Source organism: Salmo salar, chromosome ssa11 (assembly GCF_905237065.1).
Source record: "Salmo salar chromosome ssa11, Ssal_v3.1, whole genome shotgun sequence".
Taxonomy (NCBI): Eukaryota; Metazoa; Chordata; class Actinopteri; order Salmoniformes; family Salmonidae; genus Salmo; species Salmo salar.
The window spans coordinates 110556183-110582418 of NC_059452.1; the positions used below are offsets into that span (position 1 = coordinate 110556183).

The 26236-nt window shown below is 45.5% G+C and overlaps 1 protein-coding gene and 2 long non-coding RNA genes across 4 annotated transcripts in view; 2 read left to right on the forward strand and 1 right to left on the reverse strand.

Annotated features, from left to right (window-relative positions):
• The window catches only part of LOC106563967 (dihydrolipoyllysine-residue acetyltransferase component of pyruvate dehydrogenase complex, mitochondrial), a 42864-nt gene extending 20744 nt beyond the window's left edge, over positions 1 to 22120 (forward strand). Inside the window, exons 10-14 of the mRNA XM_045690327.1 lie at positions 5324 to 5431; positions 7607 to 7725; positions 16893 to 17055; positions 17182 to 17318; positions 21696 to 22120. Of these exons, the coding sequence (XP_045546283.1) occupies positions 5324 to 5431; positions 7607 to 7725; positions 16893 to 17055; positions 17182 to 17318; positions 21696 to 21825 (657 nt within the window). The 3' untranslated portion in view covers positions 21826 to 22120. The remainder of the gene's footprint in view (positions 1 to 5323; positions 5432 to 7606; positions 7726 to 16892; positions 17056 to 17181; positions 17319 to 21695) is intronic.
• Positions 2705 to 3678, forward strand: LOC123725217 (uncharacterized). 2 transcript variants are annotated; one of them, XR_006757743.1, is made up of 4 exons: positions 2705 to 2928; positions 3246 to 3272; positions 3363 to 3393; positions 3606 to 3678. It is a non-coding gene; the product is annotated as an uncharacterized lncRNA (long non-coding RNA). The 2 variants fall into 2 exon arrangements; XR_006757742.1 differs by lacking the exons at positions 3363 to 3393; positions 3606 to 3678 and adding an exon at positions 3070 to 3101 and having other exon boundaries at positions 2705 to 2955; positions 3246 to 3297.
• A 606-nt stretch (positions 22121 to 22726) lies between the features above and the next one.
• On the reverse strand, positions 22727 to 23306 carry LOC123725218 (uncharacterized). The gene is made up of 3 exons (XR_006757744.1): positions 23229 to 23306; positions 22929 to 23138; positions 22727 to 22755 (listed from the first exon to the last, which is right to left on the reverse strand). It is a non-coding gene; the product is annotated as an uncharacterized lncRNA (long non-coding RNA).
• Positions 23307 to 26236: the final 2930 nt, after the last annotated feature.

Consider the following 26236-nt stretch of genomic DNA (forward strand, 5'->3'; position numbering starts at 1 on the left):
CATCGTCGTCATTATTGTAAAAAATAATTTGTTCTGAACTGACTTGCCTAGTTAAATAAAGGTTAAATAGAAATAAGGGCAGACAGCTCTGCAGCATATTTAGGCTGGCTAGCTAAATACAATGACTAAAGACTGTAGGGTATGGGGAATAGGAGGACTAAAGACTGTATGGGGAATAGGAGGACTAAAGACTGTAGGGTATGGGGAATAGGAGGACTAAAGACTGTATGGGGAATAGGAGGACTAAAGACTGTACGGTATGGGGAATAGGAGGACTAAAGACTGTATGGGGAATAGGAGGACTAAAGACTGTAGGGTATGGGGAATAGGAGGACTAAAGACTGTATGGGGAATAGGAGGACTAAAGACTGTAGGGTATGGGGAATAGGAGGACTAAAGACTGTAGGGTATGGGGAATAGGAGGACTAAAGACTGTATGGGGAATAGGAGGACTAAAGACTGTAGGGTATGGGGAATAGGAGGACTAAAGACTGTATGGGGAATAGGAGGACTAAAGACTGTACGGTATGGGGAATAGGAGGACTAAAGACTGTATGGGGAATAGGAGGACTAAAGACTGTAGGGTATGGGGAATAGGAGGACTAAAGACTGTATGGGGAATAGGAGGACTAAAGACTGTAGGGTATGGGGAATAGGAGGACTAAAGACTGTAGGGTATGGGGAATAGGAGGACTAAAGACTGTATGGGGAATAGGAGGACTAAAGACTGTAGGGTATGGGGAATAGGAGGACTAAAGACTGTATGGGGAATAGGAGGACTAAAGACTGTAGGGTATGGGGAATAGGAGGACTAAAGACTGTAGGGGGAATAGGAGGACTAAAGACTGTACGGTATGGGGAATAGGAGGACTAAAGACTGTATGGGGAATAGGAGGACTAAAGACTGTAGGGTATGGGGAATAGGAGGACTAAAGACTGTATGGGGAATAGGAGGACTAAAGACTGTACGGTATGGGGAATAGGAGGACTAAAGACTGTATGGGGAATAGGAGGACTAAAGACTGTAGGGTATGGGGAATAGGAGGACTAAAGACTGTAGGGTATGGGGAATAGGAGGACTAAAGACTGTATGGGGAATAGGAGGACTAAAGACTGTAGGGTATGGGGAATAGGAGGACTAAAGACTGTATGGGGAATAGGAGGACTAAAGACTGTAGGGTATGGGGAATAGGAGGACTAAAGACTGTAGGGTATGGGGAATAGGAGGACTAAAGACTGTATGGGGAATAGGAGGACTAAAGACTGTAGGGTATGGGGAATAGGAGGACTAAAGACTGTAGGGTATGGGGAATAGGAGGACTAAAGACTGTATGGGGAATAGGAGGACTAAAGACTGTAGGGTATGGGGAATAGGAGGACTAAAGACTGTATGGGGAATAGGAGGACTAAAGACTGTACGGTATGGGGAATAGGAGGACTAAAGACTGTATGGGGAATAGGAGGACTAAAGACTGTAGGGTATGGGGAATAGGAGGACTAAAGACTTATGGGGAATAGGAGGACTAAAGACTGTAGGGTATGGGGAATAGGAGGACTAAAGACTGTAGGGTATGGGGAATAGGAGGACTAAAGACTGTATGGGGAATAGGAGGACTAAAGACTGTAGGGTATGGGGAATAGGAGGACTAAAGACTGTATGGGGAATAGGAGGACTAAAGACTGTAGGGTATGGGGAATAGGAGGACTAAAGACTGTGTGGGGAATAGGAGGACTAAAGACTGTGTGGGGAATAGGAGGACTAAAGACTGTATGGGGAATAGGAGGACTAAAGACTGTGGGGAATAGGAGGACTAAAGACTGTGGGGAATAGGAGGACTAAAGACTGTATGGGGAATAGGAGGACTAAAGACTGTATGGGGAATAGGAGGACTAAAGACTGTATGGGGAATAGGAGGACTAAAGACTGTATGGGGAATAGAGGGACTAAAGACTGTAGGGTATGGGGAATAGGAGGACTAAAGACTGTAGGTATGGGGAATAGGAGGACTAAAGACTGTATGGGGAATAGGAGGACTAAAGACTGCATGGGGAATAGGAGGACTAAAGACTGTATGGGGAATAGGAGGACTAAAGACTGTAGGGTATGGGGAATAGGAGGACTAAAGACTGTATGGGGAATAGGAGGACTAAAGACTGTATGGGGAATAGGAGGACTAAAGACTGTATGGGGAATAGGAGGACTAAAGACTGTATGGGGAATAGGAGGACTAAAGACTGCATGGGGAATAGGAGGATTAAAGACTGTAGGTATGGGGAATAGGAGGACTAAAGACTCTAGGTATGGGGAATAGGAGGACTAAAGACTGTAGGTATGGGGAATAGGAGGACTAAAGACTGTAGGTATGGGGAATAGGAGGACTAAAGACTGTAGGGTATGGGGAATAGGAGGACTAAAGACTGCATGGGGAATAGGAGGACTAAAGACTCTATGGGGAATAGGAGGACTAAAGACTGCATGGGGAATAGGAGGATTAAAGACTGTAGGTATGGGGAATAGGAGGACTAAAGACTGTAGGGTATGGGGAATAGGAAGACTAAAGACTGTATGGGGAATAGGAGGACTAAAGACTGTATGGGGAATAGGAGGACTAAAGACTGTAGGTATGGGGAATAGGAGGACTAAAGACTGTAGGTATGGGGAATAGGAGGACTAAAGACTGTAGGTATGGGGAATAGGAGGACTAAAGACTGTAGGGTATGGGGAATAGGAGGACTAAAGACTGTAGGGTATGGGGAATAGGAGGACTAAAGACTGTAGGGTATGGGGAATAGGAGGACTAAAGACTGTATGGGGAATAGGAGGACTAAAGACTGCATGGGGAATAGGAGGATTAAAGACTGTAGGTATGGGGAATAGGAGGACTAAAGACTGTAGGTATGGGGAATAGGAGGACTAAAGACTGTAGGGTATGGGGAATAGGAAGACTAAAGACTGTATGGGGAATAGGAGGACTAAAGACTGTATGGGGAATAGGAGGACTAAAGACTCTGGGGAATAGGAGGACTAAAGACTGTAGGTATGGGGAATAGGAGGACTAAAGACTGTAGGTATGGGGAATAGGAGGACTAAAGACTGTAGGGTATGGGGAATAGGAGGACTAAAGACTGTAGGGTATGGGGAATAGGAGGACTAAAGACTGCATGGGGAATAGGAGGACTAAAGACTCTATGGGGAATAGGAGGACTAAAGACTGCATGGGGAATAGGAGGATTAAAGACTGTAGGTATGGGGAATAGGAGGACTAAAGACTGTAGGGTATGGGGAATAGGAAGACTAAAGACTGTATGGGGAATAGGAGGACTAAAGACTGTATGGGGAATAGGAGGACTAAAGACTGTAGGTATGGGGAATAGGAGGACTAAAGACTGTAGGTATGGGGAATAGGAGGACTAAAGACTGTAGGTATGGGGAATAGGAGGACTAAAGACTGTAGGGTATGGGGAATAGGAGGACTAAAGACTGTAGGGTATGGGGAATAGGAGGACTAAAGACTGTAGGGTATGGGGAATAGGAGGACTAAAGACTGTATGGGGAATAGGAGGACTAAAGACTGCATGGGGAATAGGAGGATTAAAGACTGTAGGTATGGGGAATAGGAGGACTAAAGACTGTAGGTATGGGGAATAGGAGGACTAAAGACTGTAGGGTATGGGGAATAGGAAGACTAAAGACTGTATGGGGAATAGGAGGACTAAAGACTGTATGGGGAATAGGAGGACTAAAGACTATGGGGAATAGGAGGACTAAAGACTGTATGGGGAATAGGAGGACTAAAGACTGTAGGTATGGGGAATAGGAGGACTAAAGACTGTAGGGTATGGGGAATAGGAGGACTAAAGACTGTAGGGTATGGGGAATAGGAGGACTAAAGACTGTAGGGTATGGGGAATAGGAGGACTAAAGACTGTAGGGTATGGGGAATAGGAGGACGAAAGACTGTATGGGGAATAGGAGGACTAAAGACTGCATGGGGAATAGGAGGATTAAAGACTGTAGGTATGGGGAATAGGAGGACTAAAGACTGTAGGTATGGGGAATAGGAGGACTAAAGACTGTAGGGTATGGGGAATAGGAAGACTAAAGACTGTATGGGGAATAGGAGGACTAAAGACTGTATGGGGAATAGGAGGACTAAAGACTATGGGGAATAGGAGGACTAAAGACTGTAGGTATGGGGAATAGGAGGACTAAAGACTGTAGGTATGGGGAATAGGAGGACTAAAGACTGTAGGGTATGGGGAATAGGAGGACTAAAGACTGTAGGGTATGGGGAATAGGAGGACTAAAGACTGTAGGGTATGGGGAATAGGAGGACTAAAGACTGTATGGGGAATAGGAGGACTAAAGACTGCATGGGGAATAGGAGGATTAAAGACTGTAGGTATGGGGAATAGGAGGACTAAAGACTGTAGGTATGGGGAATAGGAGGACTAAAGACTGTAGGGTATGGGGAATAGGAAGACTGAAGACTGTATGGGGAATAGGAGGACTAAAGACTGTATGGGGAATAGGAGGACTAAAGACTGTATGGGGAATAGGAGGACTAAAGACTGTAGGTATGGGGAATAGGAGGACTAAAGACTGAATGGGGAATAGGAGGACTAAAGACTGTATGGGGAATAGGAGGACTAAAGACTGTAGGGTATGGGGAATAGGAGGACTAAAGACTGTAGGGTATGGGGAATAGGAGGACTAAAGACTGCATGGGGAATAGGAGGACTAAAGACTGTAGGGTATGGGGAATAGGAGGACTAAAGACTGTAGGGTATGGGGAATAGGAGGACTAAAGACTGTAGGGTATGGGGAATAGGAGGACTAAAGACTGTAGGGTATGGGGAATAGGAGGACTAAAGACTGTAGGGTATGGGGAATAGGAGGACTAAAGACTGTAGGGTATGGGGAATAGGAGGACTAAAGACTGTAGGGTATGTTAAGCACAGAGATAATGTTAGATGGTTGTCAGGCTGATACTGCCTGAGATGAGATGATGACTTTAAGGAATAAAATATAATAAAGTCATCAAATAAAAACTAAGTAATTTTCACAACTGAAAAATTGCCTTTGGAATTTTCATTCAAATACTCAAATCTTCTTGTCATTATTTCATAATACATTTAATGTTTTAAAAATAATCGTGATTAACTGTGATTCTCAAAACTGAACCGACCTCAAAACGACACCTATCGCTCAGCACTAAGGCACGTACACCCACCAGTTAACTACGCCTCTGAAAGATACCTTCAGCATTATGTTAAACACTGTTCTGTGTGTCCAGGTGATATTGTGTTTGTTGTTACCTAGGTGATAGCCCAGAGGCTGATGCAGTCCAAACAGACCATTCCCCACTACTACCTGTCTGTTGACGTCAACATGGACCAAGTCCTAGAACTACGCACTGAGCTCAACGCTGTGAGTCTGTCTGTCGTCTCTCTGGCTGTCTCTCTGGCTGTCTCTCTGGCTGTCTCTGTCTAATCCTTCCTCTGTGATCAGACAGGACTCAAACTCCGTAGTAGAGAGGTTGTCTGTCTCTGGCTGGGAGTCTGTCTGGCTGTCTCTCTGGCTGGGAGTCTGTCTGGCTGGGAGTCTGTCTGGCTGTCTCTCTGGCTGGGAGTCTGTCTGGCTGTCTCTCTGGCTGGGAGTCTGTCTGGCTGTCTCTCTGGCTGGGAGTCTGTCTGGCTGTCTCTCTGGCTGGGAGTCTGTCTGGCTGTCTCTCTGGCTGGGAGTCTGTCTGGCTGTCTCTCTGGCTGGGAGTCTGTCTGGCTGTCTCTCTGGGATTAGACAGGACTCAAACTCCGTAGTAGAGAGGTTGTCTGGGTCTGGCTGGGAGTCTGTCTGTACCTCGTGGGGTTTTCTGAGGGCTCTATCAACATAAATGACCTGTCAGCTTGACCCCCAGCACCTTGATGAGTTTCTAAGCATGCCGCTGAGAGACATTGTGAGATTCTGGGAAAAGTCTGTCCTCTCCTACGTGACCCGGAAACTGGTAAATGGTGGAGGCTAAGGAGGAGGAGGCTAAGGAGGAGGAGGCTAAGGAGGAGGAGGCTAAGGAGGAGGAGGCTAAGGAGGAGGAGGCTAAGGAGGAGGAGGCTAAGGAGGAGGAGGCTAAGGAGGAGGAGGCTAAGGAGGAGGCTAAGGAGGAGGAGGCTAAGGAGGAGGAGGCTAAGGAGAAGGAGGCTAAGGAGGAGGAGGCTAAGGAGGAGGAGGCTCAGGAGGAGGAGGCTCAGGAGGAGGAGGCTCAGGAGGAGGAGGCTCAGGAGAAGGAGGCTAAGGAGGAGGAGGCTAAGGAGGAGGAGGCTAAGCAGAAGGAGGCTAAGGAGGAGGAGGCTAAGCAGGAGGAGGCTAAGGAGGAGGAGGCTCAGGAGAAGGAGGCTCAGGAGAAGGAGGCTCAGGAGAAGGAGGCTAAGGAGGAGGAGGCTAAGGAGAAGGAGGCTAAGCAGGAGGAGGCTAAGCAGGAGGAGGCTAAGCAGGAGGAGGCTAAGGAGGAGGAGGCTAAGGAGAAGGAGGAGGCTAAGGAGAAGGAGGAGGCTAAGGAGAAGGAGGAGGCTAAGCAGGAGGAGGCTAAGCAGGAGGAGGCTCAGGAGGAGGAGGCTCAGGAGGAGGAGGCTAAGGAGGAGGAGGCTAAGCAGGAGGAGGCTAAGCAGGAGGAGGCTAAGGAGGAGGAGGCTAAGCAGGAGGAGGCTAAGCAGGAGGAGGCTAAGGATACTCGTGTGTGTGTGTGTGTGTGTGTGTGTGTGTGTGTGTGTGTGTGTGTGTGTGTGTGTGTGTGTGTGTGTGTGTGTGTGTGTGTGTGTGTGTGTGTGTGTGTGTGTGTGTGTGTGTGTGTATGACGGGCTCCCTATCACAGAAGCGTTTTGAAATCTTCCACACCCCCATTGAATCAGCCATTGTTCTCTCGGAGGAGAGAAGCACACGTTTAAAAACGATATGGAGATACATTGGGGCTGGACGTCAGAGCAGCGTCAACACTCAGCATGTCAGGTGCTAAATACACCAGCACAGAGCACAACCCCGTCAATGGAAATCTGCTTAGGTGGATACAAAATCAATCCACAGTTCTTCATCAGGAAATTTGAAAGGACTGAAGGATGTGTAAGTACAAGCATCAACAGTCATGACAAATGACCAAAGAAAAGAGCTATCGCTGACAAGGGGCAAGCCTGACAACTTCTCATTTAACTGATTCCTTTAAAGCCTATTTAATCATTAAATTCACAACAACTGACAAATTCATTACAACCTCCCAAATAATCTCTATTGGCCTATTATATAATCTGATTTCATATGTTACTTTCCACCAACCTCCCAAATAATCTCTATTGGTCCATTTGTATCAGCTGATTTCATGTTTCCACCAATGACCATAGGTTTCTTCCCAGCGTTCTACAGCTCTGAGCCAATCATCGGCAGCAGACAATAAAACCCAGTGTATTTTTATTTTATTTTCATCTCAAAGCTGGGGGGAAATGCAACACCAGGAATGTAGCTGATTTCATTGATTACAGCGAGACCAATTTATTTCCAGTGTGAAATAAAACAATTTCCCGAATTGGGATGAATAAAGTAATACTCTACTCTTCTTCCTAGGAGGTAAAGACCCAGAACATCAAGCTGAGTGTGAATGACTTCATCATTAAAGCCAGCGCTCTGGCCTGCCTCAAGGTCCCGGAAGCCAACTCCCAATGGCTCGACTCAGTCATCCGACAGTAAGTACATACTCTGCCTCTTTCCATCTCTCTCTCCCTCTTTCTCTGTCTCCCCTGGTCTGTGTCCCCTGGTCTCTCTTTCTCTGTCTCCCCTTGTCTGTCTCCCCTTGTCTGTCTCTCCTTGTCTGTCTCCCCTGGTCTCTCTTTCTCTGTCTCCCCTGGTCTGTGTCCCCTGGTCTGTGTCCCCTGGTCTGTGTCCCCTGGTCTGTCTCCCCTGGTCTGTGTCTCTGTGTCTCTCTCTCCCTCTGTCTCCCCTGGTCTGTGTCCCCTGGTCTGTGTCCCCTGGTCTGTGTCCCCTGGTCTGTCTCCCCTGGTCTGTGTCTCTCTCTCCCTCTGTCTCCCCTGGTCTGTGTCCCCTGGTCTGTGTCCCCTGGTCTGTCTCCCCTGGTCTGTGTCTCTGTGTCTCTCTCTCCCTCTGTCTCCCCTGGTCTGTGTCCCCTGGTCTGTCTCCCCTGGTCTGTGTCTCTGTGTCTCTCTCTCCCTCTGTCTCCCCTGGTCTGTGTCCCCTGGTCTGTGTCCCCTGGTCTGTGTCCCCTGGTCTGTCTCCCCTGGTCTGTGTCTCTGTGTCTCTCTCTCCCTCTGTCTCCCCTGGTCTGTGTCCCCTGGTCTGTGTCCCCTGGTCTGTGTCCCCTGGTCTGTCTCCCCTGGTCTGTGTCTCTGTGTCTCTCTCTCCCTCTGTCTCCCCTGGTCTGTCTCCCCTGGTCTGTCTCCCCTGGTCTGTCTCCCCTGGTCAGTCTCTCCTGGTCTGTGTCTCTCTCTCTCTGTCTCTCAAGGGCTTTATTGTCAATGGAAACATTTGGTCAGGTATTCTGCCACTGTGTCTCTCTGTTTAGGGACAAATAACATTCTAGTTTGCTCAGTTTTTTTGTTAATTCTTTCAAATGTGTCAAGTAATTATATTTTAGTTTTCTCATGATGTGGTTTGGTCTAATTGTGTTGCTGTCCTGGGGCTCTGTGGGGTCTGATTGTGTTGCTGTCCTGGGGCTCTGTGGGGTCTGTTTGTGTTGCTGTCCTGGGGCTCTGTGGGGTGTGTTTGTGAACAGAGCCCCAGGACCAGCTTGCTGAGGGGACTCTTCTCCAGGTTCATCTCTCTGTAGGTGATGGCTTTGTTATGGAAGGTTTGGGAATCGCTTCCTTTTAGGTGGTTGTAGAATTTAACGGCTCTTTTATGGATTTTGATCATTAGCGGGTATCAGCCTAATTCTGCTCTACATGCATTATTTGGTGTTTAACGTTGTACACTGAGGATATTTTTGCAGAATTCTGCATGCAGAGTCTCAATTTGGTGTTTGTCCCATTTAGTGAATTCTTGTTTGGTGAGCGGACCCCAGACCACACAACCATCTATAACTGATTCAAGTATTTTTTAGCCAGATCCTAGTTGGTATGTCGAATTGTATGTTCATTTTGATGGCATAGAAGGCCCTTCTTGCCTTGTCTCTCAGATCGTTCACAGCTTTGTGGAAGTTACCTGTGGTGCTGATGTTTAGGCCGAAGTATGTATAGTTTTTTTGTGTGCTCTAGAGCAGTGATTCCCAAACTTTTTATAGTCCCGTACCCCTTCAAACATTCAACCTCCAGCTGTACCTCCTCTATCCAACCTCCAGCTGTACCCCCTCTATCCAACCTCCAGCTGTACCCCCTCTATCCAACCTCCAGCTGTACCCCCTCTAGCACCAGGGTCAGCGCACTCTCAAATGTTGTTTTTTTACCATCATTGTAATCCTGCCGCACACACACACACTATACAATACATTTATTAAACATCAGAATGAGTGTGAGTTTTTGTCACAACTCGGCTCGTGGGAAATGACAAAGAGCTCTTATAGGACCAGGGCACAAATAATAATATAGTAATAATAATAATTTTGCTCTTTATTTAACCATCTTACATATAAAACCTTATTTGTTCATCAAAATGGTGAATAACTCACCACAGGTTAATGAGAAGGGTGTGCTTGAAAGGATGCACATAACTCTGCAATGTTGGGTTGTATTGGAGAGAGTCTCAGTCTTAAATCATTTTCCACACACAGTCTGTGCCTGTATTTAGTTTTCATGCTAGTGAGGGCCGAGAATCCACTCTCACATAGGTACGTAGTTGCAAAGGGCATCAGTGTCTTAACAGCACGATTTGCTAAGGCAGGATACTCTGAGTGAAGCCCGATCCAAAAATCTGTCAGTGGCTTCTGATTTAAATAAAATTTTCACAGAACCGCTTGTTGCAATTTCGATGAGGCTCTCTTGTTCAGATATCGGTAAGTGGACTGGAGGCAGGGCATGAAAGGGATAATGAATCCAGTTGTTTGCGTCGTCCATTTCAGGAAAGTGCCTGTGTAATTGCTCACCCAACTCACCTCAGGTGCTTCGCTACATCACATTTGACATTGTCCGTAAGCTTGAGTTCATTTGCACACGAAAAAATCATACAATGATGGAAAGACCTGTGTGTTGTCCTTGTTAATGCAGACAGAGAAGAGCTCCAACTTCTTAATCATAGCCTCAATTTTATCCCGCACATTGAATATAGTTGCGGAGAGTCCCTGTAATCCTTGATTCAGATCATTCAGGTCAGACAAGTGAAAATGTTCAGTAAAGAAAACTTTAAGCTCATCTCTCAATTTAAAAAAAACGTGTCAATACTTTGACCGTTGATAACCAGCGCACTTCCTGTATGTTGTAAAAACGTTACATGGTCACTGCCCATATCATTACATAATGCAGAAAATACACGAGAGTTCAGGGGCCTTTTGCTTTAACAAAGCAACCATTTTTACTGTAGTGTCCAAAACGTCTTTCAAGCTGTCAGGCATTCCCTTGGCAGCAAGAGCCTCTCTGTGGATGCTGCAGTGTACCCAAATGGCATCAGGAGCAACTATGTCTCCCTGTCATGGCTTTTGCTCCATCAGTACAGATACCAACACATCTTGACCACCAATGGACATTTGATGTCACAAAGCTGTCCAGTACTTTAAAAATATCCTCTCATGTTGTCCTGGATTCCAGTGGTTTGCAGAAGAGGATGTCTTCCTTAATTGACCCCCATAAACGTAACGGACATATACCAGGATCTGTACCAGGCCTGTTAACTCATCCATATACCAGGAGCTGTACCAGGCCTGTTAACTCATCCATATACCAGGAGCTGTACCAGGCCTGTTAACTCATCCATATACCAGGAGCTGTACCAGGCCTGTTAACTCATCCATATACCAGGAGCTGTACCAGGCCTGTTAACTCATCCATATACCAGGAGCTATCCAGGAGCTGTACCAGGCCTGTTAACTCATCCATATACCAGGAGCTGTACCAGGCCTGTTAACTCATCCATATACCAGGAGCTGTACCAGGCCTGTTAACTCATCCATATACCAGGAGCTGTACCAGGCCTGTTAACTCATCCATATACCAGGAGCTGTACCAGGCCTGTTAACTCATCCATATACCCGGAGCTGTACCAGGCCTGTTAACTCATCCATATACCAGGAGCTGTACCAGGCCTGTTAACTCATCCATATACCAGGAGCTATACCAGGAGCTGTACCAGGCCTGTTAACTCATCCATATACCAGGAGCTGTACCAGGCCTGTTAACTCATCCATATACCAGGAGCTGTACCAGGCCTGTTAACTCATCCATATACCAGGAGCTGTACCAGGCCTGTTAACTCATCCATATACCAGGAGCTATACCAGGCCTGTTAACTCATCCATATACCAGGAGCTGTACCAGGCCTGTTAACTCATCCATATACCAGGAGCTGTACCAGGCCTGTTTGATGAAGTCATTGTCTGTATAGTTTTTTGGGCCTTTTCCCCCAGCATTGTCCCAGCCGTATCCACGGCAGCAGGAAGAATTAAGTCCTCCCCAATAGTATGGGGCTTCCTGTCCCAGCCACTCGGTAGCTCACCATATAAGACTGTCACATCCTGACCAGCAGAGGGAGCAATTGGATTAGTTTTGGTCAGGATGTGGCAGGGTTTTGTGTGTGTGTGTGAATGGTTGTTGGTGATTAGGACTCCCAATTGAAGGCAGGTGTGTTGAGTTGCCTTTGATTGGGAGTCCTATATAGGAGTGTGTGTTTTTCTTTGGGGTTGTGGGTAATTGTTTCTTGTTTAGTGTGTTTGCACCTGACAGGACTGTTGGCTGTCAGTTTCCTTGTTTTTGTAGAGTGTTCTTCCTATTAAATTCAAGATGACGAACACTAACTCTGCTGCAGTTTGGTCCTTTCCTGAAGACAGCTGTGACAAAGACACTTCTAGCCCCTTCTTATTAATGGTATCTGTTGCTTTTATACATGTCTTACTTCTTGAAAGTTGTCTTTATTCTCACTCAAAAAACTCCCCGTGGCTTATTTTTCAAATTGTCATGTTTCGTTTATAAATGTCTGTGTAAGAGCGAAGGTTTCCCGTGAGAGAGTAACGGTTAATGTGATTGGATGTTCATTATTTGACTCGGCTACCTGTATTTGACATTGTGTTGTTATTTTGCTGAACACTAGATGGTTTAATTTTATTTTTGGCAGTGACACGAGGCTACTCAGGCCAGAATAAAAAATCACCCAAACGTATAGCCCCGTTGGAAAATATAAATGTACTGTTTGAAAATGTGATAATACATTTTTCTTTTTAAATGAGTATTATTGTTATTAAAAAAATGTGAATCACATTTTTATTTGGCATACCCCAAACAGAATTGCCCGCCCAGTTTGGAAATACCTGCTCCAGGGCAACAGTATCTAGATGGAATTTGTATTTGTGGTCCTGGCAACTGGACCTTTTTGGAACACCATTATTTTTGTCTTATTGAGATTTACTGTCAGGGCCGAGGTCTGACTGAATCTGTGCAGAAGATATTGGTGCTGCTATAGGCCATGGTTGGTTGGGGACAGAAGCACCACATCATGAGCAAACAGTAGACATTTGACTTCAGATTCTAGTTGGGTGAGGGCCGGGTGCTGCAGACTGTTCTAGTGCCCTCGCCAATTCAGTGATATATATGTTGAAGAGGGTGGGGCTTAAGCTGCATCCCTGTCTCACCCCACAGTCCTGTGGAAAGAAATGTGTGTTTTGCCCTCGCACTCCCCGTTTCCCTCGCGCTCCCCGTTTCCCTCGCGCTCCCTCTCTCTTGCTCCCTGTCTCCCGCGCTCCCTGTCTCCCGCGCTCCCTGTCTCCCGCGTTCCCTGTCTCCCGCGTTCCCTGTCTCCCGCGTTCCCTGTCTCCCGCGCTCCCTGTCTCCCGCGCTCCCTGTCTCCCGCGCTCCCTGTCTCCCGCGCTCCCCCTGTCTCCCGCGCGCTCCCCGTCTGAGCGCGCGCTCCCCGTCTGAGCGCGCGCTCCCCGTCTGAGCGCGCGCTCCCCGTCTGAGCGCGCGCTCCCCGTCTCCCGCGCGCTCCCCGTCTCTCGTCTCCCGCACTCCCCGTCTCCCGCGCGCTCCCCGTCTTTCGTCTCCCGCGCTGCCCGTCTCTCGTCTCCCGCGCTCCCCGTCTCCCGCGCTACCCGTCTCCCGCGCTCCTTCAGAAAGTATTCCCAGCCCTTGACTTTTTCCACATTTTGTTGTTTGATTTTTCTCTCACCCATCTACACTCAATACCCCATAATGACAAAGTGAAAACAAGTTTTTAGACATTTTTGTAAATGTATTGAAAATTAACTACAGACATCTCATTTACATAAGTATTCACACCCCTGAGTCAATACTTTGTAGAAGCACCTTTGGCGGCGATTACAGCTGTGTCTTTCTAGATTGGGCAACATTTGCCCATTTATTCTTTAAGGAATTCTTCAAGCTCTGTCAAGTTGGTTGTTGATCTTTGCTAGACAACCATTTTCAAGTCTTGTCATAGATTTTCAATCTGATATTAGTCAAAACTGTAACTAGGCCACTCAGAAACATTCATTGTCTTCTTGATAAGCAACTCCAGTGTAGATGTGGCCTTGTGTTTTAGGTTATTGTCCTGCTGAAAGGTGAATTCATCTCTCCGTGTCTGGTGGAAAGCAGACTGAACCAGGTTTTCCTCTAGGATTGTTCCTGTGCTTAGCTCCATTCTGTTTATTTTTTATCCTGAAAACTCCCCAGTCCTTAAAGATGACAAGCATACCCATAACATGATGCAGTCACCACTATGCTTGAAAATATGAAGAGTGGTACTCCGTGATGTGTTGTGTTGGATTTGCCTCAAACATAAGGCTTTATATTCTGGACAAAAAAGGTTTTGCAGTATTACTTAAGTGCCTTGTTCTATACAGGCTTCCTTCTTTTCACTCTGTCATTTAGGTTAGTATTGTGGAGTAACTACAACGTTTTAACAGCCATTAAACTCTAACTGTTTTAAAGCCACCATTGGTGACTGGTGAAGTCCCTGAGCGGGTTCCTTTAAAAAAGAAATTACTCCTTTTTCTCCCCCATTTCGTGGTATCCAATTGGTAGTTAGTCTTGTCCCATCGCTGCAACTCCCGTGCGGACTCGGGAGAGGCGAAGGTTGAGATCCGTGTGTCCTCCCAGCCAAGCCGCACTGCTTCTTGACACAATGACCGCTTAACCCGGAAGCCAGCCGCACCAATGTGTCTGAGGAAACACCTGGTCAGCGTGCATTATGCCCGGCCTGCCAAGGAGTTGCTAGAGCGCAATGGGACCAACCCTCCCCTAACCCGGACGACGCTGGGCCAATTGTGCACCGCCCCATGGGTCTCCCGGTCGCGGCCGGCTGCGACAGAGCCTGGACTCGATCCAGGATCTCTAGTGGCACAGCTAGCACTGCGATGCAGTGCCTTAGAACACTGCGCCACTTGGTAGGCCCACCTGAGCGGTTTCCTTCCTCTCCGGCAATTGAGTTAGGAAGGACGCCTGTATCTTTGTAGTGACTGGGTGTATTGATACACCATCCAAAGTGTAATTAATAACTTCACCATGCTCAAAGTGATATTCAGTGTCTGCTTTTAAAATGTTTACACATCTACCAATAGATGCCCTTTTTTGCGAGGCATTGGAAAACCTCCCTGGTCTTTGTGGTTGAATCTGTGTTTGAAGTCCACTGCTCAACTGAGGGACCTTACAGACCATTGTACAGTGCTTTAGGAAAGTATTCAGACGCCTTGACCTTTTACACATGTTGGTACGTTACAGCCTTATAATGAAATGGATTTTAAAAAAAATCCTCAGCAATCTACACACTATACCCCATTATGACAAAGCAAAAACTAGTTTTTAGAAATGTTTGCAAATGCATTAAAAACAAAAAAAACATACCTTATTTACATAAGTATTCAGACCCTTTGCTATGAGACTTGAAATTGAGCTCAGGTGCATCCTGTTCCCATTGATCAGTCTTGAGATGTTTGTACAACTGGATTGGAGTCCACCTCTGGTAAATTCAATTGATTGGACATGATTTGGAAAGGCAAACACCTGTCTATATAAGGTCCCACAGCTGACAGTGCATGTCAGAGCAAAAACCAAGCCATGAGATCGAAGGAATTGTCCGTGATGCTCAAGACAGGATTGTGTCGAGGCACAGATCTGGGGAAGGGTACCAAAACATTTCTGCAGCATTGATGGTCCCCAAGAACACCGTGTCCTCCATCATTCTTAAATGGAAGAAATTTGGAACCACCAAGACTCTTCCTAGAGCCGGCCGCCCAGCCAAACTGACCAATCAGGGGAGAAGGGCCTTGGTCAGGGAGGTGACCAAGAACCCGATGGTCACTCTGACAGAGCTCCATAGTTCCTCTGTGGAGATGGGAGAACTTTCCAGAAGGACAACCATCTCTGCAGCACTCCACCAATCAGGCCTTTATGGTAGAGTGGCCAGACGGAAGCCACTCCTCAGTAAAAGGCACATGACAGCCATCTTGGAGTTTGACAAAAGGCACCTAAAGACTCTGACCATGAGAAACAAGGTTCTCTGGTCTGATGAAACCAAGATTGAACTTTGGCCTGAATACCCAGCGTCATGTCTGGAGGAAACCTGGCACCTTCCCTATGGTGAAACATGGTTGTGGCAGCATCATGCTGTTGGGATGTTTTTCAGCGGCAGGGACTGGTAGACTAGTCAGGATCAAGGCAAAGATGAATGGAGCAAAGTACAGAGAGATCTTTGTTGAAAACCTGCCCCAGAGCTCCCAGGACCTCAGACTGGGGGCAAAGGTTCACCTTCCAACAGGACAACGACCCTAAGCACACAACCAAGACAACGCAGGAGTGGCTTCGGGACAAGTCTCTGAATGTCCTTGAGTGGCCCAGCCAGAGCCCGGACTTGAACCTGATCTAACATCTCTGGAGAGACCTGGAAATGGCTCTGCAGCAACGTTCCCCATCCAACCTGAGCGGATCTGCAAAGAAGAATGGGAGAAACTCCCCAAATACAGGTGTGCAAAGCTTGTAGCGTCATAACCAAGAAGACTCAAGGCTGTAATCACTGCCAAAGGTGCTTCAACAAAGTACTAAATACTTTTTATATATATTTTCTAAAAACCTGTTTTTGCTTTGTCATTATGGGGTATTGTGATGTCATTATGGGGTATTGTGATGTCATTATGGGGTATTGTGATGTCATTATGGGGTATTGTGATGTCATTATGGGGTATTGTAATGTCATTATGGGGTATTGTAATGTCATTATGGGGTATTGTGTGTAGATTGATGAGGGAAAAACATTTTTTAATCCATTTTTGAATAAGGCTGTAATGTAACAAAATGTGGAAAAAGTCAATGGGTCTGAAAACACCGTATGTGTGGGGTTCAGAAATGGGGTCGTTATTCAAAAGTCACGTTAACCACAATTATTGAACGCGGAGTCCATGCAATGTATGTCATTTGTTAAGTACATTTTTACTCCTGAACATATTTCGGCTTGCCATAACAACAGGGGTTGAATGCTTTTTGACTCAATACATTTCAGCTTTACATTTTTTTTATACATTTCGAAAGTTCTACAAACATAATTTCAATGACACAAAATCTAAATTTAATCCATTTTAAATTTGGGTTGTAACACAAAATGTAGAAAAATTCAAGGGATGTGGATACTTTCTGAAGGCACTGTGCATACATACAGTAACCAATAACACACACCACCCAAAAACACATTTTTGAATAGGTCAAGTTTTAGTGTGTGTGTGTGTGTGTGTGTGTGTGTGTGTGTGTGTGTGTGTGTGTGTGTGTGTGTGTAGGAACCATGTGGTGGACGTGAGTGTGGCGGTGAGTACACCCAACGGTCTGATAACGCCCATCGTGTTCAACGCCCACACCAAGGGACTGGCTGCTATCAGCTCTGATGTCTCAGCCCTGGCTGCCAAGGCCCGCGACGGGAAACTCCAGCCGCACGAGTTCCAGGTAACTACCAACTACACACTAAAACACACAATGATTACACACTAAAAACAAATGTGTTAAACACTTCTGCAGCATTAGGTGGTCCCACAGGTTCCAGGAGCTGAATCCTCTAAAACTGTGTTTCAGGGAGGCACGTTTACCATCTCTAACCTGGGAATGTTTGGCGTCAAGAACTTCTCAGCCATCATCAACCCTCCCCAGGCCTGTATCCTGGCAGTAGGGGGCTCAGAGAAGAGACTGCTGCCTGCTGACAATGAGAAAGGGTAACTACACTACCACTATACTACTATAACTACACTATACTAGACTATAGTACTACCCCAGGCCTGTATACTGGCAGTAGGGGGCTCAGAGAAGAGACTGCTGCCCGCTGATAATGAGAACGGGTAACTACACTACCACAATACTATAACTACACTATACTAGACTATAGTACTACCCCAGGCCTGTATCCTGGCAGTAGGGGGCTCAGAGAAGAGACTGCTGCCCGCTGACAATGAGAAAGGGTAACTACACTACCAGGGGTCTTCAAACTGTTCTTCCCCAGGGACACCCATCCTAACCCTAACATGTCCTAACCCATCTTAAACTAAAGTCATTCTGCTACCCAAGAATAGTAAAGCCCCCTTTACTGGCTCAAATAGCTGACCAATCAGCCTGTTACCAACCCTTAGTAAACTTCTGGGAAAAAATGGTGTTTGATCAGATACAATGCTATTTTACTGTAAACAAATTGACAAAAGACTTTCAGCACGCTTATAGGGAAGGACACACAACAAGTACGGCATTTACACAAATTACTGATGATTGGCTGAGAGAATTTATGATTAAATGATTGTGGGGGCTGTCTTGTTAGACTTAAGTGCAGCTTTTGATATTATTGATCAAAGTCTGCTGCTGGAAAAACATATGTGTTATGGCTTTACACCCCCTGTTATAATGTGGATAAATATTTACTTGTATAACAGAATACAGAGGATTTTCTTGAATGGAAGCCTCTCAAATATAATCCAAGTAGAATCAGGAATTCCCCAGGGTAGCTGTCTAGGCCCCTTGCTTTTTCAATTTTTATTAATGACATACCACTGGCTTTGAGTAAAGCCAGAGTGTCTATGTATGCGGATGGTGTTGCAGACTCTGGGGCCTTTCAGAACAGGTGTATATATACTGAGATCATGTGACACTTAGATTGCACACAGGTGGACTTTATTTAACTAATTATGTGACTTCTGAAGGTAATTGGTTGCACCAGATCTTATTTAGGGGCTTCATAGCAAAAGGGGTGAATACATATGCACACCCCACCTTTCCATATTTTATTTATAATCATTTTTTTAAACAAGTTTTTCATTTCACTTCACCAATTTAGACTATTTGGTGTATGTCCATTACATGAAATCCAAATAAAAATAAATGTCAATTTCAAGTTGTAATGCAACAAAATAGGAAAAACGCCAAGAGGGATGAATACTTTTGCAAGGCTCTGTTCTACAGCGACTGAAACGACTCCAACACTTATCTAAGAGCTGCAGTTAGTTTCAGTGTGTGGCAGGAATAAGGTAGTCCGAAATATTTATACAACTAAAAGCATTGTATTTGGGACCAATCATTCACTAAACCTCAACTACATCTCGTAATGAATAATGTGGAAATGGAGCAAGTTGAGGTGACTAAACTGCTTGGAGTAACCCTGGATTGTAAACTGTCATGGTCAAAACATATTGATACAACAGTAGCTAAGATGGGGAGAAGTCTGTCCATAATAAAGCGCTGCTCTACCTTCTTAACAACACTATCAACAAGGCAGGTCCTACAGCCCCTAGTTTCTACCTTCTTAACAACACTATCAACAAGGCAGGTCCTACAGGCCCTAGTTTCTACCTTCCTAACAACACTATCAACAAGGCAGGTTCTACAGGCCTTAGTTTCTACCTTCTTAACAACACTATCAACAAGGCAGGTCCTACAGGCCTTAGTTTTGTCTCAAACGGATATCAGTTCAGTCGTGTGGTCATGTGCCACAAAGAGGGACTGCGGAAAATTACAGTTGTCTCAGAACAGGGCAGCACGGCTGGCCCTTGGCTGTACACAGAGAGCTAATATTAATAATATGCATGTCAATCTCTCCTGGCTGAAAGTAGAGGAGAGATTGACTTCCTCACTATTTGTTTTTGTAAGAGGTTTTGATAAGCTGAATGTACCGAGCTGTCTGTTTTTAAAATACTGGCACACAGTTCGGACACCCATCTATACCCCACAAGACATGCCACCAGAGGTCTGTCTAAACTACTGGCACACAGCTCACACCCACATACCCCACAAGACATGCCACCGATTTTTAAAACCACACAGCCAACACCCATCCATACCCCACAAGACATGCCACCAGAGGTCTCTTCACAGTCCCCAAGTCCAGAACAGACTATGGGTGGTGCACAGTACTACATAGAGCCATGACTACATGGAACTCTATTCCACATCAGGTAACTGATGCAGCAGTAGAATCAGATTTAAAACCAGATAAAAATACACCTTATGGAACAACGGGGACTGGGAAGAGACACACACACATGATAACATACACACTATACACACACGTACACATGAGTTTTGTGTTGTAGTGGAGTATGGGCCTGAAGGAACACACTTACTGTTTTGTGAATTCTGTAATTAATCTGTTGTAGTTTTTGAAAATTGTATAACTGCCTTAAATTTGCCGGACCTCAGGAAGAGTCGTTTCTACCTTGGCTAATGGGGATCCATAATAAATCCTAACCATTCTAACCCTAACATGTTCTAACCATCCTAACCCTAACCTGTCCTAACCCATTCCAACCCTAACCTTTCCTAACCCATCCTAACCCTAACCTGTCCTAACCCATCCTAACCCTAACCTGTCCTAACCCGTCCTAACCCTAACATGTCCTAACCCATCCTAACCCTAACCCATCCTAACCTAACCCTGTCCTAACCCATCCTAACCTAACCCTGTCCTAACCCATCCTAACCTAACCCTGTCCTAACCCATCCTAACCCTAACCCGTCCTAACCCATCCTAACCCGTCCTAACCATCCTAACCCATCCTAATCCTAACCCATCTTAATCCATCCTAATCCTAACCCATCCTAACCCATCCTAACCCATCCTAACCCATCCTAACCCATCCTAATCCTAATCCTAACCCATCCTAATCCTAACCCATCCTAACCCATCCTAATCCTAACTTGTCCTAACCCATCCTAACCCATCCTAACCCATCCAAATCCTAACCCATCCTAACCCATCCTAATCCTAACCCATCCTAATCCTAACCCATCCTAACCCTAACCCATCCTAACCCATCCTAATCCTAACCCATCCTAATCCTAACCCATCCTAACCCATCCTAATCCTAACCCATCCTACCCCTTCCTAACCCATCCTAATCCTAACTTGTCCTAACCCATCCTAATCCTAACCCATCCAAATCCTAACCCATCCTAACCCATCCTAATCCTAACCCATCCTAATCCTAACCCATCCTAATCCCAACCCATCCTAATCCTAACCCATCCTAACCCATCCTACCCCTTCCTAACCCATCCTAATCCTAACCTGTCCTAACATATCCTAATCCTAACCCATCTTAACCCATCCTAATCCTAACCCATCCTAATCCTAACCCATCCTAATCCTAACCCATCCTAACCCATCCTAATCCTAACCCATCCTAACCCATCCTAACCCATCCTAATCCCAACCCATCCTAATCCCAACCCATCCTAATCCTAACCTGTCCTAACATATCCTAATCCTAACCCATCCTAATCCTAACCCATTTTAACCCATCCTAATCCTAACCCATCTTAACCCATCCTAATCCTAACCCATCCTAATCCTAACCCATCCCAATCCTAACTAATCCTAACCCATCCTAATCCTAACCCATCCTAATCCTAACCCATCCTAATCTTAACCCATCCTAATCCTAACCCATCCTAACCCATCCTAATCCTAACCCATCCTAATCCTAATCCATCCTATGTTACCAAAACCTGTGATGTCTTGTCATCAGGTAAATGATAATGGCTCATCGCTGACATGATTGAATGTGATGTCATCGTTGACATGATTGAATGTGATGTCATCGTTGACATGATTGAATGTGATGTCATCGTTGACATGATTGAATGTGATGTCATCGTTGACATGATTGAATGTGATATTGTGACGTCATCGCGATATATTAATAGGGTTGCAGGTTTCGTCACATTATCGTTGGACGCCCGACTAAGTGTTCTACTCGAGCCATTGTCAATTGATGCTGATGAAAATGACAACATTGCCATCCGTCTAAAGGAAATGGGACAACATGATGATGGCAAAGTTGTTCCTACTAAATATTTGCCTACTTGAGCAATGTCATCGTGTTTCCAAATCACACTGGTGTAATTTGATGTAAACAGTCATTAGCCTCCGTTCAAAATGACTGGGCACCACTTGACTTTCAGGCACCAATATGGCTGCCCCTGTGGCATCTGTAGAACAGTTATAACAACCCATGAATTGACTGGACAGGGCCTTTAAAACTAAAGGTTAATCATACGTTCTGTTATTTACTGTGTGGTGTGTGTGTGTGTCTGTGTGTGTGTGTGTGTAGGTTTGACGTGGCCAGCATGATGTCGGTGACGTTGAGTTGTGACCATCGCGTGGTGGACGGAGCGGTCGGAGCTCAGTGGCTCGCAGAGTTCAGGAAGTTCCTGGAGAAGCCTGTCACCATGCTGCTCTGATTGGATAACACCCTCACCAGGCCACACTGTGGTTGGCTGGAGCCGTCGCCAAGCTGATTGGTGGAAACCGTTCATCATGTTTCTGTGATTGGCTGGCCCACCACAAGGACACTCCCCCCTCCCCCTTAAAGGGGTGAGGCAGGACTCACTCCCCTCAGAATATAAGACACTTTTCCCTCTATCTCTGTCTCTCCCCCCTCCATAACTGTATTTATTGACATAGTTACAGTTTAGCCCAGAGGCTGTGATGTCACTACAACGTTGTTTATAAAGGTAACTGTTACAGTTGGGAGAAGATTGTGTTTAAAGTTTAAAAAAAGATGAGATTGGAGCTACGAGTACGTTAGCAAAGAGACACACACACACACACACACACACACACACACACACACACACACACACACACCATAGCCCCTCTGATCAGCCTGCTATAGACACACACTAGCCCAGCCCCTCTGATCAGTAGATGGTAGGTGATTGATGAATGTCACTGATTGGCCAGAGTTCAGTCACCTATAGCAGGTCTGAATCCCTGATTACAGAGGGAAGATGACAACTAGCCGTGACCTCCAGGTATGGAGCTGAGAACAGCTGATCTACCTTGTGATGCTCTATGATCAGCTGATCTACATTGTGATGCTCTATGATCAGCTGATCTACATTGTGATACTCTATGATCAGCTGATCTATCTTATGATGCTCTATGATCAGCTGATCTACCATATAATGATCTATGATCAGCTGATCTACCTTGTGAGGCTCTATGATCAGCTGATCTACATTGTGATGCTCTATGATCAGCTGATCTACATTGTGATACTCTATGATCAGCTGATCTACATTGTGATGCTCTATGATCAGCTGATCTACATTGTGATACTCTATGATCAGCTGATCTACATTGTGATGATCTATGATCAGCTGATCTACCTTATGATGCTCTATGATCAGCTGATCTACCATATAATGATCTGTGATCAGCTGATCTACCTTGTGAGGCTCTATGATCAGCTGATCTACATTGTGATGCTCTATGATCAGCTGATCTACCTTGTGAGGCTCTATGATCAGCTGATCTACATTGTGATGATCAGCTGATCTACCATATAATGATCTATGATCAGCTGATCTACCTTGTGATGCTCTATGATCAGCTGATCTACCATATAATGATCTATGATCAGCTGATCTACATTGTGATGATCTATGATCAGCTGATCTACCATATAATGATCTATGATCAGCTGATCTACCTTGTGATGCTCTATGATCAGCTGATCTACCATATAATGATCTATGATCAGCTGATCTACCTTGTGATGCTCTATGATCAGCTGATCTACCTTGTGATGCTCTATGATCAGCTGATCTACCATATAATGATCTATGATCAGCTGATCTACCTTGTGATGCTCTATGATAGGGGGCTCCAATAGGTCCATCTACCAGTAGCTACCAGCCCACCTATGAGTAGCTCGCCAAACAATGTTGAAAGTACATGCAATTTTCAGTATCAGACACAGCAAGCTCCCAACTACTATCTAAACAACATTGACATTATCCCACCCCTGGTTAGCGACTATTGGCTTAAAAAAAGCCAAAATCTACCAATTAGTTTCCAGCAATATTGCCTCTGTCTGTGTGGTGCGCATGTTTTTCTATCACTCAGTGTGTAGCCAGTTGATATGGTAACCATCTTGGGGTTTTACAGAAATACTTTCCCCAAAACCTTCTCAATTAAATGTTAACTGCAAAGTAGGCTTACCTGGTAGAAGCATATCATGAGTAAGTACACTGCTCAAAAAAATAAAGGGAACACTTAAACAACACATCCTAGATCAGAATGAATGAAATAATCTTATTAAATACTTTTTTCTTTACATAGTTGAATATACTGACAACAAAATCACACAAAAATAATCAATGGAAATCCAATTTATCAACCCATGGAGGTCTGGATTTGGAGTCACACTCAAAATTAAAGTGGAAAACCACACTACAGGCTGATCCAACTTTGATGTAATGTCCTTAAAACAAGTCAGAATGAGGCTCAGTAGTGTGTGTGGCCTCCACGTGCCTGTATGACCTCCCTACAACGCCTGGGCATGCTCCTGATGAGATGGCGGATGGTCTCCTGAGGTATCTCCTCCCAGACCTGGACTAAAGCATCCGCCAACTTCTGGACAGTCTGTGGTGCAACGTGACATTGGTGGATGGAGCGAGACATGATGTCCCAGATGTGCTCAATTGGATTCAGGTCTGGGGAACGGGTGGGCCAGTCCATAGCATCAATGCCTTCCTCTTGCAGGAACTGCTGACACACTCCAGCCACATGAGGTCTAGCATTGTCTTGCATTAGGAGGAACCCAGGGCCAACCGCACCAGCATATGGTCTCACAAGGGGTCTGAGGATCTCATCTCGGTACCTAATGGCAGTCAGGCTACCTCTGGCGAGCACATGGAGGGCTGTGCGGCCCCCCAAAGAAATGCCACCCCACACCATGACTGACCCACCGCCAAACCGGTCATGCTGGAGGATGTTGCAGGCACCAGAACGTTCTCCACGGCGTCTCCAGACTGTCACGTCTGTCACATGCTTAGTGTGAACCTGCTTTCATCTGTGAAGAGCACAGGGCGCCAGTGGCGAATTTGCCAATCTTGGTGTTCTCTGGCAAATGCCAAACGTTCTGCACGGTGTTGGGCTGTAAGCACAACCCCCACCTGTGGACGTCGGGCCCTCATACCACCCTCATGGAGTCTGTTTCTGACCGTTTGAGCAGACACATGCACATTTGTGGCCTGCTGGAGGTCATTTTGCAGGGCTCTGGCAGTGCTTCTCCTGCACCTCCTTGCACAAAGGCGGAGGTAGCGGTCCTGCTGCTGGGTTGTTGCCCTCCTACGGCCTCCTCCACGTCTCCTGATGTACTGGCCTGTCTCCTGGTAGCGCCTCCATGCTCTGGACACTACGCTGACAAACACAGCAAACCTTCTTGCCACAGCTCGCATTGATGTGCCATCCTGGATGAGCTGCACTACCTGAGCCACTTGTGTGGGTTGTAGACTCCGTCTCCTGCTACCACTAGAGTGAAAGCACCGCCAGCATTCAAAAGTGACCAAAACATCAGCCAGGAAGCATAGGAACTGAGAAGTGGTCTATGGTTACCACCTGCAGAACCACTCCTTTATTGGGGGTGTCTTGCTAATTGCCTATCATTTCCACCTGTTGTCGATTCTATTTGCACAACAGCATGTGGAATTTATTGTCAATCAGTGTTGCTTCCTAAGTGGACAGTTTGATTTTCACAGAACTGTGATTGACTTGGAGTTACATTGTGTTGTTTAAGTGTTCCCTTTATTTTTTTGAGCAGTGTACATCATCTGAATCTGTTGTTTGTTAACTCTGCCATGAACTGAGCAGCAGCAGTCCAGAACCATCAGTAGATCAGCACATTAGACGGGACATTCCTCAATTAAAGGGCCAGATGCACAGTTAAAGGGGAATTACACCCCAAAAAGTCTAAATTTGTTAGTTTTCTTCCAGACGCCCATAAAATGGCCTTATGTGATTTCAGCATTGACATGGACTCAGAACATCCATTATGACACCACTGTGGGGCTCTATAGGTCTTCTGATGTGATTTCAGCATTGACATTGACTCAAAACATAAAATGGCGTTGTTTCTCTATGAACTATTGTAATATTAAGTGAAAAATAATAGTAATCCAAAACCAGGAAAACTGAGACCATCATTTAGGAGAGAAAAAAAACTGATTTTATTGCCCCCCTTAGAGTTGTTTATGAATGAACTGTTATTTGACCAGGTATATTGACAGAAAACACAGTTCACCACTTTCTGAGTAGCAGGAAAGAGGAGAATGTGCCTATTTGAAAGCTAGAAATAAATGAGTAGCTGAAGACATTTCTAGCTCTTATGCTAGAAAAGGTTGGAGGCCCCTGCTCTATGATCAGCTGATCTAGGATGGGTGGAGTCTTCATTTACAGGGTGGGAGGGGCTTTATTTATGACATCACCCCCTGACTAAGCGCTCGGCCAATCCCCTTCTTCCCCTGGACATGTTATTATTTTCTAACCTGTTAACAAACATTCTGAACAGGAAACGTTGTGTATTTACATGACATCATCTGAAAACAAGTGAAACGCACAAAGAAGTGAAGCTGGATGTACCGTTGCCATGGGAATTATTGCTGAATAAATTGAGTCAAAGTGAGCTACTATGGTGCTGTTGTGGAGAGTCCTATATTAATATATATATATTATAGCTTTGTTATATGTAATATATTATACACTGAACAAAAATATAAAAGTGTTGATCCCATGTTTCATGAGCTGAAATAAAAAATCCCAGAGATGTTCCAGATGCACAAAAAGCTTATTGCTCTAAAATGTTGT